The 18,553-nt window shown below is 42.3% G+C and overlaps 2 protein-coding genes across 4 annotated transcripts in view; one reads left to right on the top strand and one right to left on the bottom strand.

Moving 5' to 3' along the window:
* Positions 1–1,830, bottom strand: part of EHHADH (enoyl-CoA hydratase and 3-hydroxyacyl CoA dehydrogenase) — a 31,975-nt gene extending 30,145 nt beyond the window's left edge. Inside the window, exon 1 of the mRNA XM_072121242.1 lies at positions 1,678–1,830. Coding sequence (XP_071977343.1) covers positions 1,678–1,751 — 74 coding nt within the window. The 5' untranslated portion in view covers positions 1,752–1,830. The remainder of the gene's footprint in view (positions 1–1,677) is intronic.
* Positions 1,831–3,613: 1,783 nt separating this feature from the next.
* Positions 3,614–18,111, top strand: TMEM41A (transmembrane protein 41A). Of its 3 annotated transcripts, none has more exons than XM_072121244.1 (5): positions 3,614–3,836; positions 8,758–8,911; positions 9,544–9,705; positions 13,496–13,634; positions 13,714–18,111. In XM_072121244.1, the coding sequence occupies exons 1-5, from the start codon at positions 3,778–3,780 to the stop codon at positions 13,920–13,922; spliced, it is 723 nt and encodes a 240-aa protein (XP_071977345.1). In that variant the 5' UTR covers positions 3,614–3,777; the 3' UTR covers positions 13,923–18,111. The 3 variants fall into 3 exon arrangements, with proteins under 3 accessions (XP_071977345.1, XP_071977347.1, XP_071977344.1); XM_072121246.1 differs by having other exon boundaries at positions 3,618–3,782; XM_072121243.1 differs by lacking the exon at positions 3,614–3,836 and adding an exon at positions 4,087–4,450.
* Positions 18,112–18,553: the final 442 nt, after the last annotated feature.

An 18,553-nucleotide genomic window follows, 5' to 3' on the forward strand; every position in this document is an offset into this window, starting at 1 on the left:
GGGTTGGTTATATAGGGGGTTTTGATGCTAAATATGTAAAATTTCATTCAAAACTGTATTTATCCCCAAAATAGTCAATTCTGGAAATCCGGAAAAGCGATATTCTATTTGCAAGCCGCGTGACGGCAAAATAAATTATCCAAACATTTCAGAAATTATGAAAATGTAAAGTAGACAAATGGGAAATGTTATTCAGCAACTTATTTAGGTGGTAAATCGATCTGCCTGAAAACGCAATGATTTTGAATTTCGAAAATGGCAAATTTTTCCAAAAATTTATCATATTTTCTTTTTTTTTGTAAATAAACGCAAAACTTATCTGCCAAAATTTACCACTAAAATGAAGTACAACATGTGGGGAAAAAACAATCTCAGAATCGCTTTGATAAGTAACAGTGTTCAAAAGTTATAACCGTATAAAGAGACGCAGGTCAGAATCCAAAAAATCGGGCTGAGCCTTAAGCTACAAAATGGCTGCGTCCTTAAGGGGTTAAACAAAGTTTGTAATTGCCCTATAGTTAAACCAATCTTATGCATTCACAATTAATATCTCCTTGACACAAATTTTGGCTAACAAATCTTAAAGGGGTAATCTTTGACAATTAATGGGCTATCCATAAAATAATTCTTTATTTATTATTTTTCTTTATTTATACACACAGATTACGCAGCACTGCACAGAGATTGCCAAATCGGGTCCCTGTCCCCAATGGGGCTCACAATCTAATTAACCTACCAGTATGTTTTGGAGTGTGGGAGGAAACCAGAGGATCCAGAGGATCTTTCTACTACATAATGTACAGAGCCAGATGTGGATGGCTCTTTACATGGTGCCATGTCCAGCTACAGTATTGCAGCCTATGTCCCATTCTACGTCCACCATCATTGGAACTTAGGGGGCTGTTAGGAGAGGAGAATATTTATAATATACTACTATAATTAAAATAAAGAAAGAGCATTTTTAGGTCTTATTATGTTTTGTAAAAGATCCATATGGTGTCTGTCTGGTTTATTTTCACAAGCGTTTTTCATGTCCGTATTCTATATGTGATTTGTGCAGACTGCAGACTAACCCATTGTTTTCTATATGGCTATTCACATGTCATTTTTTTTTAAGGTTTTGTGGAGCAGAAGAAAAATCGCAGCATGCACCATTCTCTTCTCTTTTCTTCTTCGTACCACACACATCATGTTTTTCGAAAATTGTGTAAGGCATTATCTTATCCTGAATTAAAGGGAATTTCTGATCCCTGGAACAATGTTCATACTGATGACATATCTTCAGGACGTTCCAACAATATCAGATCAGTGCAGGGTCCAATCTGATACTAATGGTGATAATTTGTTCATCCCATATAAGTGTAATGTATGGGGCATACACAATGTGGATCTGCATAGATCTCATTGTAATCCAGGACAAACACTTGTGCAGATTTGTTGTAGATTTCAAAAATAATAGCTGCAGACTACGACCTATATTGTCACCCCTGCAGAATCCACAGTGTATAGCTGTATCCTAATAACAACATGTTTTATGGTGCATTATCTGTTTCCTGTAGTGTGACTACAACTCCCAGCAAGCACGTAGATTAGCCTACTGCTCTGGTTGTAATAGTATGGCTGGTGTCTAAACTCAGACCCCGGGTGCATGATGGGAGTTGTAGTTCTAGCAGTTACCTTAGTGCATTGACAGGTGGGTTGTTGATGGTAATGACGGCCACTGAGTGGGACAGACGTCGTGTCGCTGCCATGTTCACCGTCTTCAGCCCAGGAACAAAGTTCACGGGTTAGAAAGAGGGTGAAAAGGCAGCCATAACAATCCAGCCCTCCGCCTCATCCAATCACTGCAGGAGCTTCTCTGACAGCAGACCAATCACTAGTTAGATGGGAGTGGCCCTGGAGCCGGGTCCTGTGTGTGTCATGCAGGTTTTTGTGTGCAGTGTGTACAGGAGACAGAGCTCAAAACTGATTTCCATGGGAAACCACTCTTTCCCCTTTGGTCTTGTTTTGCTTCATTTCTAATTTTCAAAAAGGATCACATATGATAAATGATTAACCCCTTCATCAGTCTAATCTACTGTACTGCCCCTTGTCCTGCTGTCCCTTGCTATCAAAACATAACAAAATAACAATCACTTATTCTACTCTACACATGAATGTTGTTTTTGGAAGTGTGCTAGCGGGTAGCTGACATCCCCATTAATTTTTATGGGCTCATATACACGGGCATTGTTTCCACAGCCTATGCCCCAGTAATCAAATAGGGGCACGGATCAGAGGGAACACGGCGCGGGACATCAGTGGTGACTCAGGAGGTAAGTACACGTTTATTTTTTTTTAAAAGACCACCCCAGCCCGGCTCCTAATTTTTTCCAACTTTGGGACTACCCTTTTAAATACTGACACTAGGAAGTAAATAAAATGACAGCTTTTGGAAGGTGGGGAGTAAAAAACGGAAACACAAATGTGGAAAAGGAGCTGTGGTGTTACGGGATTAATGTCCAAGCATTGTTATCGTATTTGTAAACATAGGCCCACATTTACTAAAAACAATGCAGTCTGTACTATGTGCAGTTTGCCAGTGTAGTGAGCAGAGGGCGTCAGAGTCATGATTTGTAGCGCCCATGAATCTGGCACTTCCTGCACTCATTCGACAGTGAGCACCTTTTTTTTTTGGTGCACCTTGAACATGGGGCGTGCGACTCACTTCTGTATGACTTTGCATGCTAAATGTGGTGCATGGTCCGACTGAACACCAAAACTCCAATTCAGTGCAAAATTTTGTATCTCGTTGGGTGTGGTGCCGCGCGGGCTTCTAAAATACATGTTCATGCAAAGTCTGACAGAAAACTGGCGGAGGGGCTTTAGCAAATCTGGGCCATAGTATCTTTATAGTAATACATTTATATCTAAAAAAAAAACTATTTACACTACCGGTATATGTGACATGTGGAGCTAGTTAGTTAACAAAATGTTTATTGTTTTTTTTTTGTCAGTTTTAGTTTTCCTTGGGGTAAACATTACATTTCTTCATTGTCTAATTAGCTTTTTAATTTTCAAATTAACAGAAAAAGAACATAGTTAAATGGGTTTTCCCACGATAGGGCCTAACTTGTTGATCAGTAGGGGTCTCAGTGGTCAGACCCCCAGATCGTGAAAACGTCTCACCGCAGCGCTCACCAATAGAGATTAATGGAGCAGAATGGTCATGTGCTGCTGTCTGCTACATTAGTCTGAGGAGCGGTGAGGGGTCTGTCGGATCCCTAGTTTTCGAGATCTGTGGGGGTCTCAGCACTGAAACCCCCACTGATCAGCAAAATTGGCCCTATCCCATGGGATACCTCTTTAATGGATTCTCTATTGTGTTACAGTCATTTTGATATTCAATTAGTTATGAGCTGTCCAATTAAAATTCGGTTTTGGTCAAAACCGAATTTTAAAAGTCTGTTGGGGTCCAGGTTACCGAACCCGGACCCCCTCCAGTAATACCCACGATCAGTGCTGGCACCAATGGTGGGTGCAAAATTTTTACATGCCATTGGCAAGTCACCAGCGCCATTTAAATTATCACATGACAGCACTTTGGGAAGGGTGGGCTCTCCAGATGACATCTTTGAGAAGCGATGTTCCTCCCCTGTGCTGCTGGCATGTTAGTGCCACATGGCTGCAGCGACTTAAATGCTTATGGCGACTTTGCCAGCGTCATTTAAAGAGTTAACACCCCTTATTGGTCACAGCACAACGGTGTGTTGAACTGAATCTGGACCCAAAGTTCTTATGAAGTATGGGCCAAATCCAGGGGACCAGAGCCCGCAAAGTTTGCTAGAAATTTTTCGGTACGTGTCCGCTCAGGACTATGTATACATTGTCTTAGTGGGTTTTCGGTAATGTTTTGTGCTAGTGTGGACAGGGAATTTGTTTCTTCATTCATTTGTGTGTGTGTTTTTTATCTGTTCCCCATGAATTCATATTACACCCCTGGGGATCTATAAAATTCCCAGTCAGAGGTAAACAACACGCTCTGGGAGCAGAGGTCAGGCTGTTACACTGTCCAGAGTCCACAATGGAAGATCTGCTGCTTGTGTATCACTACAAATATGCCGGGTTTACATCAGGACAGTGAGAGAAATAGAGAGAAACATTTCTCCATAAGCAAATAATTTGAAAAATTACATTTATCACATTATATTTTATTCGCGTTCTTTATTTCCCAGCGTATACAGTAACCATAGTTACTGTACCTCGCCCCTTCACTTCCGGTCCTGTATAGCTGTGTGTCCCCGCCTGCAGCAGGCCATGGTAGTTAGTTCCGCAGTGTTCTTGTTCCGCTCCTTCTCTCCGGCATCATGCGCTCTCTTGCCGGGTTCTTCTTGGTGTTTGGCTGCGCTACGTTTTACCTGTATGTCCTGAGCACCCGCTTGCGCCCGGGCCGAGGACGAGAAGCCGAGAGGTGGGTACTGCGTGTACTTATGTTAGGGGGTAATGGAGTATATGACAGGTGTGGAGGATACCAGTCACTGTCTGTGTGTTACTAAGGTTCAGGTACTGGCAGGCAGTGGTGAGGTAGTCATGTAATGTCATGGGTGAGCTAGTGCATTCAGTAATGGCTCCCACCTTATAATGTATCATACATGAGGCTGTCAGGACAATGTCCTGTTTATACACGGATGCTATTACTAGGAATTGGTGTTCAAGTATTTATTACATTGGGATAAGGTTAGGAAGGTCATTGGCCATGTGATGAGCCATTGCTTTATGATATAATACCACCAAAAGTTACCTGACAGGTTTTTAGGAATTCTGCAGCATTACACCAGAATGCATTTCTTACCATGCAGTGTGATATGAAACATGTGAATGTACGGTCAGGCTCTGTTCACACCTGTGCTTGGGCTCTATTGATAACAATAGGCACAACACTGTGGTGGATTCATTCATACTTACTTGTGGGGGCACATGTAGCTTTTGTTTTGGCTGTGTTATCTTGGCTTTTTATTCTGCTTTTCTGCTGGTCAGGTGTATCTTAGGAGCTTTGACTTTTTAATACATCTGAGTTACACAGAAAGTTGTAAGAAAAAGCCAAAACAAAATTACATGTGCCCCATGGACTCCATTGCCTTACACCAAAGTCAGTTGTTTTATTGCTAAAATCGCAGTTCCTGTGACAGAAGCTCAGACATAGGCAGCGTTACCCAGACACTACAGGATAAATGTGGTGTGATATTGGGCAGACCTAAATAAATAGATGTTTTCTCATCCGTCTCAGAGATTTCTTCACATGTAGCTGTAGAATCGTGGAACATGACAGGTCCCATTATAAATCAGTGGGAATTGGTGGCATAAGACAGATCCTTATAGCTGGTGGCTCCCTTTCAAAATGGAAACCATGATATAGATGTGAACAGAGAGATGATCTGAAACATCATCCTTTTTTTTTGCTTGTATTTGATAATGTAACAAATTCCCAGTATTAAAACATAGTGAAACAGTGGCCAGATTAGGGGCAATGTTTCCAAGTGTCCAAGAGCTGCTGCACAGAGTGGTCAGAGTTCATCATCAAGTCTGTGAGAAGGTTCCAAAGTCTGCATTCTAAACACCAAAGATTGTGAACCTCGGCCTGTGTTTTGGTAGGGTTTTCCAGCTCACGTCGCGCTCTGACCTGACATGCTTAGTCATGTATTGCATAGCACATCCACCTCTGTCACTATGGCCATGACTGAACAACAGGTTGTATTGAGTGCTTGCCTATATCAACCAATGAGATTGCAGTTTACATTCTTTTAAACACCCTTTTGGCAGTAGGAGGCGGTTTGGACAAAAGCCTGAGGCCCAAACCTTCTAGGGAAGTGATGGCGAACCTTTTATAGAGTGCCAAAGCAATAACCTGCTTCCTTACCGAAAAGTGCCAACATCACAATTTAAGCAGTAACTTATTTCTCACTGCTCTATCACAGCTTTCAATTGTATCAGCATCCTGAGGACACTAATACAGTAGAAAGAAAGTGGATAAATTCTATGTATCATTGTAGCTTCCCTCCAGGATCCCCAGAACAGGAAGAATGGTGGGGCCTGGCGCAAATCCAGTGCTGTCCACACCTTCTCGCTCCTCCAGTAGTCTCAGGCAGATCAGGATGTGTGTTTGAAAATAGTACTGAGCACGGCATATCCTAGGTTTCCATGGACTTCAGGAGGAGGCCTTGAGTCTTGTCTAGTGAACAATGTGCTAGGGTAACAGCCTGGGTGCCCACAGAGAGGGCTCCAAGTGCCACCTTTGGCACCCGTGCCATAGGTTCGCCACCACTGTTCTAGGTGGCCCATGGCTACGCAAACCACCCACCAAATTTTATACAGAGAAGGGCCTTCACCCATGAAATCCTCTTACATCTGTTCCTGTCCTCCAAAGGTCCTAAAACTACAGATTGAAAGCAAGCATCCTCCATTTCCCCAAAGGCTTCATTCTAATGCCATGTAGGAAGTGCTTTCCAGATTTGTAGGGACTATAATATTCATACAGCCCTGGGCCCATGGTAGTCTTAATCTGCCCCTGCCTTTGTGTAATGAAAACAACACCCTATGTGGTTGCCAAGTGCTAGTGCATGTATCACCATATGCTAAATCACATAGTTACTGCATGGTTCCATAATTACCTGTTAGTGCTACATGACAGTTCCATATAACTGTATGAGCTCTTATGAAAAGTGACTGAACATGGCTATCCTTCTCATCCTGGGAATGAATCAAGTACATGTCTTTTATAGAAAAACCCTTGAAATCATATGGAGGGAAACCTATCTGGTAGCAATCCAGTGTATGAAGAGAGGTCATATTGTAAGCGCTGCTCGGATCATCTGTACCACCGTTCTCCCCAAAATAAAAGTATCAGATCACAAGCATAACCCTAGGCTTGAAAGCCATGCAGATAACATGGTGTGGCAGAGCTAAGTTTAGTAGGAGCCTGTGTGTGTGAAATCAGATAGCTATTTACACGTTAGGTATTGGAGGGAGGGGAGCCGTCTGCAGACTGGACAGCTAAGCTGTTTACTACTTAGATTGTTTTACTATCACTTCTACGTCTCATTAGACAGCGGTGACTCAGTGTAGGGAAATGTCCATTCCTAGAATTAGATGTCTTTCCATCAGATTGCAAATGCTTTTGGTTGGCAGGATAGCATAGCCTAAGTTACTATAAACGGATGTTCAAATGAAGAAAAACTTGGCACTCCTCAATAGAGAAAATTGAAGACATTTTATTTTATTCCGATGATCAGGGTATGGGAATCCTAATAACACATGCAACGTTTCGGTCTTGGTAAATTAGATCTTCAGTGTGACAGTCTTTCTTCTAAAGCGGGAGCTCCGACTCTTTCCCCTATCAACCTGCGCTTGAGCGGTCACAGGAGCTGTACTAAAACTCTGATGTACCTTGCAATCCGTGCCTGATGAACGTCTGATTTACTAAGACTAAAACGTCTATACCGGAATAAAATACATTTCTTCAATTGAGGAGTGACGTGTATTACCTCCACTATAAACGGAGTAACTCCCCTCTCCCCATGCAGTACACATACTTAGGCCCCTTGAACATGAACATTTTTTTCTTTCCCCTCTTTCCACAAAATCGGGCATGTGGGTCTTTTTTCACATTGGTCCAGATTTATTAAAACCCCTGCACCAGTTTTCTGTCTGACTTTGCTTGTTCTTTTTTGTGGAAAATGCTTGCACATGTATTTAAAGGAAACCTACCACCACAAATCTACCTATAAAGGTAGATTGGGTGGTAGGTGCATCAATGGGACATGAGGATAGACCTTTTAAGGGCTAATCCTCACGTCCCCTCACTTTTTTGGTAACTTTTATTCCATATATATTTAAATTTACTTATGTGGCTACCGGGGCGTGGAGTAGCCGCATATGAGATTACATGAGGCGGCTACTCCACGCCCCGGTACCCACTTTACCCCTCCTACTCACCCATCTTCGGCGCGCAGCTCCGCGTAGCTGCGCGCCCTCGTCCGGCGACCCTGCCGTCTGCGCATGCGCAGAAGAGCAGGCCCGCGCCTGTTTCGGAGCAGTGACCGCGCAGGCGCGGGCCTGCTCTTCTGCGCATGCGCAGACGGCAGGGTCGCCGGACGAGGGCGCGCAGCTACGCGGAGCTGCGCGCCGATGATGGGTGAGTAGGAGGGGTAAAGTGGGTACCGGGGCGTGGAGTAGCCGCCTCATGTAATCTCATATGCGACTACTCCATGCCCCGGTAGCCACATAAGTAAATTTAAATATATATGGAATAAAAGTTACCAAAAAAGTGAGGGGACGTGAGGATTAGCCCTTAAAAGGGCTATCCTCACATCCCATTGATGCACCTACCACCCAATCTACCTTTATAGGTAGATTTGTGGTGGTAGGTGCCCTTTAAGAAGTGTCCGAGACACAAATATGTCTCCACTCATTTATGTCACGGCTGCACTATTCCCAGCTTGACACAAATTTGACACCATTATCTGAACAGAGTCCTAGAGGTAGCTGTACTCTTAAACTCGGTCTTGAAATTGTTGTTCAAGGACAATAATGTGTTTTTCTCAAGTAAATGTCATGGGCCGTCTCACAATATAGTTGCTTTTAGACTTTATGCAAGGAAACATTTTCAATCATGAAAGAAGTGAAAGAGAAAATTTTCTTATTTGATACTAACTACTTATTCTTAGCTTTTGTAAAGCTGTACCTTATCTTACGCATGTCTTCATTTTGTTGCCATTACAGGTCTTTAGTGTTTCCCTCAGATCTGGATGAACTCCGTGAATTGGCCGACTTCTTGCAGGATTATAAGAGGGAGCACCAATCCTATGTCACCCTCCTGTTCTGTAGCGCTTACCTATATAAGCAAGCCTTTGCAATCCCTGGATCCAGCTTTCTGGTAATTTAGCTCTGGTATTCGTAGGATGTATTTTGGAAGTGCTGTAAAATTCTAATAAGAGTTACTTTGTTACTGGAAACGAGGGCACTTTTTATTTCCCTCATCCCCAGTTGTGATTTGTCAGTGATTTGTTATTACAAGTATCTGCATAGTCAGTGTTCTTGGAACACTTTTGCCTGTATGTTATCCGTTGGCAGACAAATTCACTCCTTTGGGCTTATACACACAGCTGGGGTGGCCACAGCCTCGTGTATGAGCTGACTGCCCGAGCCGCAGGTCCTATTACTGTCCATATTACTGCTCAGGCAGTCTCTACTGTCTCTAGTGCAGCCCGAGTATACACACTCTATTACTATACATCGAACACTTGCTGCTACTTTTATATCTGCAGGATGTTTTTTCCATATGGAAAATTTCTGCAAATGTGCATCTTTTACAATCATATTTTCTGCAAATTTGTGCTGCATGTTCCACACGGAATATCCACCAGATATAAACTTGTATATATGAAATGTGATATTAGGAGTGTCAGGTTGTTAAAATGCAGCTGTATTCCAAAGTGTAGTTGTGTTCATGGTGTTGCCTTGGCTTTCCTCATTTCCTGTAATTACAGTTTTCTTATGTCTTTGTAGAACCTGCTGGCTGGAGCGTTGTTTGGTCCATGGACAGGCCTGTTTCTTTGCTGCACACTCACCTCTCTGGGTGCCACATTCTGTTACTTTCTGTCTCAAGCATTTGGCAAACAGATCTTAATCCTGTATTTCCCTGAGAAGGTCTCCATGATGCAGAATAAGGTGACTAGCCCTCGCTTTCCGATATTTAAAGTCCTTTCATATCATGTGATTAATATATTGTACGTACATCTACACAGGATAACTACACCCACTTTCCTATCAATTTTTTAAAAGTTGACAAAGTGTTGGGAAAAATTCAGAATGTTACCAAATTGTGACTTTAAAGAAAATCTACCACATGGGTGCAGTGCTTCTAAACAAAGCACACTTACATGCAGGTATGTGTCTTCTGAAACAGGACCAGTACTTCTTTTTTGCTTCTAAAAGCTTAGTTTTTTAGAAAAAATAAAATAGAAATTTAATTATGCAAATGAGTCTCAGGGGCTCCTAGTGTGTCACAGAAAACACTTCTGGCTCCGTCGTGTGCTAATTATTCTCCCCTCCTTTTGGCATTTGTGCCTGCCTCCTCCCTCCCTGAATGAAGACATGTATAAATAGGTGCAAAGCTATACTTTCATAATTTGTAAAGCCAGAAAAAAATTGTGGTATGCTCAGGTAACACCGAAAAATCTTCTCATTAAAAAAAAATGGTCTTTGGCTGAATGCTACTCATTCCTTAGGCCCCATTGCCACAGCCATCGTGGGGACGTGTACATCCCCATAGACGGTTATGGCGATCCGGCGGCGGTATGTACTGCACTGTAAACCAGGACAAGAAGAAAGGGCTGAACAGCGCCCATCCCAGCATACTGCCATATGCATACGTGTGTGTGAATCACATAGATCATAATGGGGCAGAAAAACAATAATTAAAAAAATATGCATTAGAACAACATTTCTCGTTTAAATGGGCTATAGGGCCATTAAATATCTGGGACTACAAATGCCTTCAGATCCATCCAAGCTCTTCTGCCTTAACTTTTAAACTTTTGGTGGAAGGTATAGAAAAAGATCTTCTAGCTTGGGCTAAATTACCATTGTCTTGGTTCCGTAAAATGAACGTAATAAAGATGGATATACTGCCTAAGATTTTAAATGTATTCCACACAATTCCACTAAATCTTCCAGACGCTTTCTCTGCTAAATTGAGCAGGCTCATCTGTGGCTTTTGTTTTAGGTGCCTCTCGCCCCTGCATGTTGTATAACTTATTGACTACAATCAAAAAGTGTGCGGGGGGAGGGAGTTGGTCTTCTAGTTATGTTGCTTTACCATAAAGCATCGCTGTTGGCATGCTCGGTGGACGGAATGAGGAGCCCCTCCTCCAGGCTCTGGGTCTCCTTGGAGGCCTCCCTTAATCCCTGTCCCTTGATGGTGTCCCATTGTACTGTACATGTCCTAGGGCGCGTGATAATTCTTCGCTGTTTTCACCTCTCTATAGAACATTGTTGATTAATTGGGACGTAACTTGGCGCAAATATGAGCTGACTACGATCCCAGGCACGTTCTCGTCTATCTCACATAATCCTTCTTCCACTTTGCCACACTAAGATCCATCGACTTTTCAACGAACGGCTGATGGGGTCATACAGGTCAGACACGCTCTTGAGGGTAGGGAAATGGATACTCTTCAATCATGGTTCTCAGTGGAGGTGCTTTATTGAGTCACTTGGGCCCTTGCAAACACTCACTAGGCTGGGTGTAGGGATCTGACACTGCTAGAACACGTACTCAATATTACACCAACGCCTCGCCATTTGATTTCATTGATCAAATGAACAGATGGACAAAAGAACTAAGGCCTCTACTGCTTCCTATATAGCGGCCTGGAAACGATACACACTCACTACTCACAGTACGCACAATGCACACACAAAAAAGCCCTACACAGGACGGACACTCAAAACACACGGCACTCTCACTACACACAGAACACGCACAGCACGCTCACTATACATAGAGTGCAGTGTGCACAGTGTGGGTGGCTTACTCCCCGGGTGGGCCTCGCACTCATCTAACACTGCTCTCCGACATCATATTGGCTGCTGCAAAATAGGCAGGGAGCCCCTCAGCCCACATGTCTCCCCCGGGGCTATCGCTCCGGGTCTCTGCGATCAAACTACTGACATTTCCCTCTTTTGCAGCGCGCGCTGAACCGCTTAACCTGCGCACTACAGGGAATAATTGCCAAGCGTACTTTTACGCATGGCAATTATTTGGGGGGTAATTGCGCCTCATCATGCGTCTATGACAAGTGGAGAGGCGTTAATGCGATCTCTGGTTCATCCTTTATAACATACTCCATTCCCATCAGATTGCCTTGCTCTCCAGCTCCATGTCCTCCATCAAGAAGGGCTTCTTCAGGCAATGCCTTTGAGCGATGCGTCAGATTATTCCCACACTATGGAAATCCTCGGCGGGCCCCACAAAGGCCCAGTTGGCGGAAAAACTTAATCATATAATGCGAATATAGGAGATAAGAGCCATGGACCGCATGGTAGACCTCCAGATTTTGAGGTACACTAGAATTTGGTCGCAATCGATGGATTTCCGGAGCTCTCAAGAGTTTGGAGCCTGAATAGAATGTTGATTCTGACAGGTGCATACTTACAGGGGGCCACTATCTATTCTTCGTCCTGACCACTAGGATGTTAGCTGTTCTCCTTATATCTTTATCCCTCTTGTGTATCCCTGTTGTTTCTGGTGTGCTTACACCTGTATTTGGTATCCCTTCTGCGTCTACCGTGTGAATGTGGACTATGCTTTACTGTTTGTGTCTATGTGACTTGTCTTGGTTCTTTCCTAGTTCCTGTGTTAGATGTTTAGATTGGTTGTCTTTCGGGATCTTTGCTTAATGGTCATCGTAACTATACGTGTCTCAAGTCCTGCTAGAGAGTTATTAATATGATATTGCTCTGTTTTGGTGACACACAGACATGTGAAATACTATGTAGACAATGTATGACTGTACATGTTAAGGTTTATATTGTGCAATAATAATGAATCACTTAACGATGCGTGTTATATTATTCAAGCTCTATTGAGAGGGCTCAGTAAATGGTGCCCATTGAGGCTTTAACCCCTTTACAACCTGACAACTTTCTTGTTTTTGTGTTGCCATTTTTTGCTCCTCAACTTCAAAAATTTGCGACTTGTATTTTCCATGTACAGAACTGTAGGAGGCTTGTTTTCTGTGTAACAAATACTTCTTAGTGTCATTATTTTATAACCCATGCCATGTACTGGGAACTGGTAAAAAGATACAAAAAGTGGTGAAATTTTGTAGCATTTTCTTTTGGGCACTGTTTTAGGGCTTTCATTGTGCAGATAACACCTTTCCTTTATTCTTTGATACGGTATGATCATATGGGTTAACAAATTTGTAGATTCATAGATTGAAAAAAAAAAAAAAAGCCTTGTGTACAAGAAAAATATTTTTAATAACCCCCCCCCCCCCAACCTCAAATGTACAAAACAATAAAGAAACACGAACATTTTGGGTAATCCATAACATTTGACTGAATGGGATCAAAAGGTACAATTATCATATGTCGACGCTCGACCCCATTTGGTGTGGAGAATGCTGTAAGGGAGTAAATATGGTAATTACCGTACTAGTAATTGTGATTATTTCAGGGCTTTTATACTAGTATGTTGTGATAAATGTCCCCCAATAATTCACTTGGACAATGACAGCCATAGAAACTTAACCTGGAAGAATAGTGCAGACATTTCTGCATATGGAATATTTTTGACAAGTTTCTAATGACATTGCATGAAATAGTAAATGGTGCCACCAGGAAGCAGTGTCCCACAGTGAACATGTAAATGAAGCCATAGATTGAAAGATGGGATTTACATTGGAAATGCAGATAAGGGAGTTGGTTTTTGTCATTTGTATTTTTTCTGTAGATTGAAGAAAACCGCAGCGGCCTGTTCTTTTTCCTACTTTTCCTGCGTTTGTTTCCGATGACGCCTAACTGGTTCCTGAACCTTTCCTCTCCCATCCTGAACGTCCCAGTAGGACAGTTCTTCTTCTCCGTTCTCATCGGTATGTAAATGATGATATATTCCATATAGGCTGTGCAGGTGCGCTACCTAGAACTGAACCAAATCTTTTTCACTCCTAGGTCTTCTGCCATATAACTTCATCTGCGTCCAGACTGGTTCCATTTTGTCACAGATCAAATCTCTGGATGACATGTTTTCATGGGGAACACTACTGAAGTTACTGGCAATAGCGCTTGTTGCTCTGATCCCTGGCACCATTGTCAAAAGGTTTAGTCACAACAAGCTGGAAGGGAAAGAGCTCATAGTGAATGGGAGAAAATCCACGTGAAGACTTGTCCATCCGTGCACAATCCTTATATCAAAGTATCTCAGAGACTCTAATAAAACTCTTCTATCTGTAGGCAGGTGGCACATCTCGTACCATATGGATATAGTATTGGATCATTTTGTCTAAAGTCAGGTATTTGTATCTTCTCTTGTGCAGTCTTAAGTCACCTGGAGGTCTCGGTGGTGACCAGTCTCTTTTTAACAATCCTTTTATATTTAGTGTTTGGTAAGAATCTATGTATTTATACCTCTTGTTTATAGTCTGATCTATTTCTTATTGATTTTATAGAGATCTACTCTATGTTTGCCAAAATGGAAAATACATTTTTGAAGAACATCTGTCACCTGAGGAAAATTCAAGAAACCTTGCAGCTTGTTTGCAAGAGAGGTTAAAGAAGTTGACCTGGATCAAGGGGTATACATAAAAGGCAGAGGAGGTATAAAAATAACAAAAATCTGGTGCATCAGCTCAGCGTGGAACTGTTCATCACCAACATCCTCCAATGTATACAGACAGGGGAGAGTGTACTGTGATTGTTATTTGTATACCCCTCGGGCCCTAAATGTAAAAACCCTTGTTTCTGGACAACCCCTTTAAGGGGCTTAAAGAAAATCTGATGTCAAATTCAAGCATGATAAACCAAGGATCCTTGCTCATAGATCCAGGCACCATGACTGTTATATTATTCTTCTATTTGTTATCAATGGCCTCCTTCCTACTAACTTCAACTCTTAAAATAATATTTATGAATCTGGGGGGCTACCTTAGCACCTCAGTGATCTGGCTTTTCAGACTGTTACACGTCTCACCGTCAGTCCCCTCTCCCACCGCACTGAGAATACAGAAGAAAAGTGTAGAGGAAGCAGTGGAGAGGGTGAGACAGTGTAACAGTTTGAAAAGCCAGATCACAGAGGGGTTAAGGTAGCCCCTCTGGCTCATTAGCATCATGTTCAAAGATGATTACCGCAGTCACAGTGCCTGGATTGATGTGTAAATGTCCCTGGTTAATCATGGTAGATTTAAGGGAATGCACTTGACCATTGTGTCTGTTGATGGTGCAGTTGGTGCACCCTGTTTATCACAGAGTACTGCATGTTGGGCACAGTGCGCATGCTTTGCTAAGTTTCTTAACAACATGCTTGCAATTTAGTTCCTCTATCCAGTTTACAGGTTCCCTGTAATTAAGAACATCTTGGTCTAGTTTCCTACTTTACAAATTACTACCCCCAAAAATCTGCAACAGGCCTAGAATCTTTTGATTCCCTAATGTAATGAAGATTTGTACTGCACACTAAAATTACTCACGTGCCTTCACTGTCTTGCCGTCAGAAGACACGGGATGGCTTTGCAGGTTCCACCCACTAAACTATAACCGGCCCCTGGTCAAGGCATTAAAATACCTGCATCAGGTGACAAATGCTCTTTAAGTGTAGTGTCTTATAGTTGTAGACTCCACAGTGAATGAGATTTGCAGCTGTAGATCTCATGTGTATGTTAATTTATTGTACAAATTATCTGATGTCTTTCTAGACTTGGATATACAAGGGAATTTGTGTGACAATATTTATGTACAGTGGGGCAGATTTTGCTATATTTTTTTATAAAACTGAAACCTTTCGGTTTTTTTTAACCCTCAGCTGTTGTAAACCTGTGATTTATGTGGAAGTGTTTTCTACACTGTAGCAGTGGGTTTGGGTAATACACATAATACAGCATATTTAAAGGACATCTACCACCAGTTTACACTTGTTCAGTTTACAGGATGGGGGGGGGGACCATTTTTAACATGTTTTCAGGAATCTTTATTAATATGAACTTTGTAAAGGTGCCAGAGGCACTCAGGCTGACGGCACCCGAGCACCTCTTGGTTTTTAATATATCCATGCCCCTGTTGCAAGCCGCCTCGTGTTCCCGGCTGGAGAACTAGGAGAGAGCACACAACCTGCTCTCTCCACGCTCCGGCACTGACGTCACCGGCCAGATCGTATTTCCCCAGCTGGGAGCAGGAGAAGGCTTGCTCGGGTGCTTGCATATATCAAAAGAGGGGGAAGCCAAGAGGTGCTTGGGTGCCGTCAGCCTGAGTGCCTCTGGCACTTTTATAAAGTTCATATTTCATTAATAAAGATGCCAGAAAACATGTTAAAAATGGTCCCCCCACCCCCTAGACCAGTGGTGACGAACCTATGGCACAGGGCCATTTCTGTGGGCACTCAGGTTCTAACCCCAGGACAGAGTTCACCAGAGAGGAACAAATCCACCAAATCTTCCTGTAGTCCCAGGAAACTTAAGAGATGCTGCTCTCAGCGCTACTTTAAAGCAACACTCCATTGGCTGTTTGGATATGTGGGAAAAGAAGGTGTGGAAGGGGCTGCATTATCTTTGGAGGTCATCCTGCTGGACCCTTCATTCTTCCTCTGGAGAGAAGCTACAATGATAGTCAGAATTTTTCATCCTTCTTTCAACTATATTGGTGGCCTCAGGGGCTGATATGATTTAAATATGTGGAAGAACAGGTAGCAATAAGTTACTGCTTAAATTTCCATGTTGGCACTTCACGCTAAATAAGTGGATTTTAGTTGTAGTTTGGGCACTCGGTCTCTAAAAGGTTCTCCATCACTGCCATAGACTGAACGAGCAGTCTAACTAGTAAACTGGTGGTAGATGTCCTTTAACTCTGTACTGCAGGAACCAGAACCAGCTTAAAGTATGGAAAATAAACTAGAATATATTCCAGAATAAGAATGTATTTGAGACTGCACAGGACTTTACTCCTGTCATATGGACAAATGGGCAACTGTCTCGTAGAGAACTCTATAATTCTTATATGGAATAACATATGAGGAAATCAGACTCCTATTCTGTAGGTAATGTCCTTTTACGTTTACTAGGCATGTGTCTAGGAGGAATAAGGGAATATGTGTGTATTCACCTGAAATATTCCAGTGTTAACAAAATCTACTACTTTTGAATGTTGTACTTTTTCTGTATAATCTTACTGGTTACATAGGATTCTGACAGTACTTGGGGCAGTGGACCTTCTGCAACAACCGTTTATTTAAAAAAAAACACTACATCTCCAGAAAATCTTTCATATAGTAACCACAATGTGACCTTGAAAATGCAGTCTTGAACGCTGCTGTGAGGGGATACGAGGGGATAAAATTTCTTACAAGGCACAGAACAAGATTTAAAATGACAAAAAAATTCAAACTGAAGTTTACAACCCCCGCGTCTTTCATGCCGATTCCTGGTCCCTTGTCGCTGTTTCTTTACTGGGATAGATGGAGTCTTTACAGTACGCCTGTCCAGCCTTAGTAGATTTTATAAAAGATGTTAGACTATTTTAATTCTGTTGGATTCTAAAGCCACCAAACATATAAACCAAGTGTGACTCGGAGGCATTGTAACCTAGCTAACAAAGCTGGGTTGTAACAAAGCTGCCCAATCCATATACATTTATGTTAAACCAGCTGCTATTTATGTGAAGTCATGTTCATTGTACGTTACCATGGTTGTGTGTAATATTTTGTTGTAAAAAATGTTATTGCTTAGAAAGGGATTTAAAGCAACACTCCAGTCACAGCTGATTCAGTGGTGCTCATTTACTTACCCGTGCGGAGGAGTTCACAGAAGATGGTGTGCCCAATATCCTGCATGTGTCGCTACCCTTCACCTTCTTCTTTCTGGTGCATTTAAGTGCTTGATCTTGTGACACAATTTGAAAGTTAAATCCCTCGCTCTGTCTCAATTAGTCGCACAGCCCTCCCCCCCCATGATTTCTTTTGCATGAAAGCTGTGCCAAAATTTGATCGCTTGCGACACAATCCCCTGTTAAACACTTGTCACAGCTGAGCAAAACCCGAAAAAGTTGGAAAGTCTGATGAAAGTGCGTCCGCTCACCCTTACTTAATAAGCCCCATTGTGTTATACCTTGTTTAGGGCCTGAAGGAAGGATCGTGACTCTTGGGTCCTAGCAAGGTTGTAGGAATACAATGAAAATGAGTCCTGCTCCTCCCTTCAGACCCTGCACCATGCATTATTCAATGAATAGGCTTTGACTGGAGCGTTCCTTTAAAAGATGCAAGTGGGAATTTTTTTGGGAATACAAAAAGCCTAAGAAGCGTAGAAGATGAAGTGTGTAACTATCGCCAAAATGTTGATCAGAAAATTAGGGGGATAAATAATTCATTTCAAATACTTTTTTTGTAATAGAATTATTTGAGTTAATATCTGAATCTTGGCAATAACTCCTTGTTGGCTCCCTATATTCTTTCTGCTAAACTGCTTATATCTGTCTCCAGTGAGAGGGAGGGCAGAATACAATCCATGACATCTTGGTGGAGATAACGCTAAAATATGTCTCACCAGACATTCTTTTGCTTCTTTCCTGTTATGTATTCTCAGTACTGTCTAAACCTGCCAAACTATTCTGGTGATACTTTGAGAAATATACTAAATACTTGGAGAGCCTTTATTATACCTTGTGAACCAGTTTCATGGCATACAAGGCATTGCACAGTCACAATTCCTGGTGCATGGCCATGACACTTTTATGGGCGTGTTGTGCACTGGAAGGGGGATTGTTAAGACTGGCAAAAGATACAGCAGCCTTAAGAAATTCCACCTTACTG

Source organism: Engystomops pustulosus, chromosome 8 (genome assembly GCF_040894005.1).
Source record: "Engystomops pustulosus chromosome 8, aEngPut4.maternal, whole genome shotgun sequence".
Taxonomy (NCBI): Eukaryota; Metazoa; Chordata; class Amphibia; order Anura; family Leptodactylidae; genus Engystomops; species Engystomops pustulosus.

What these genes read in the sequence shown, in the direction of transcription:
- TMEM41A (XM_072121243.1), top strand. Translation starts at nt 4,347, where the DNA reads ATGCGCTCTCTTGCCGGGTTCTTCTTGGTGTTTGGCTGCGCTACGTTT. An exon ending in CGAGGACGAGAAGCCGAGAG is followed by an intron (nt 4,451 to 8,757) that starts GTGGGTACTGCG and finishes TTGCCATTACAG; the next exon opens with GTCTTTAGTGTTTCCCTCAG. An exon ending in TCTCCATGATGCAGAATAAG is followed by an intron (nt 9,706 to 13,495) that starts GTGACTAGCCCT and finishes TTTTTTCTGTAG; the next exon opens with ATTGAAGAAAACCGCAGCGG.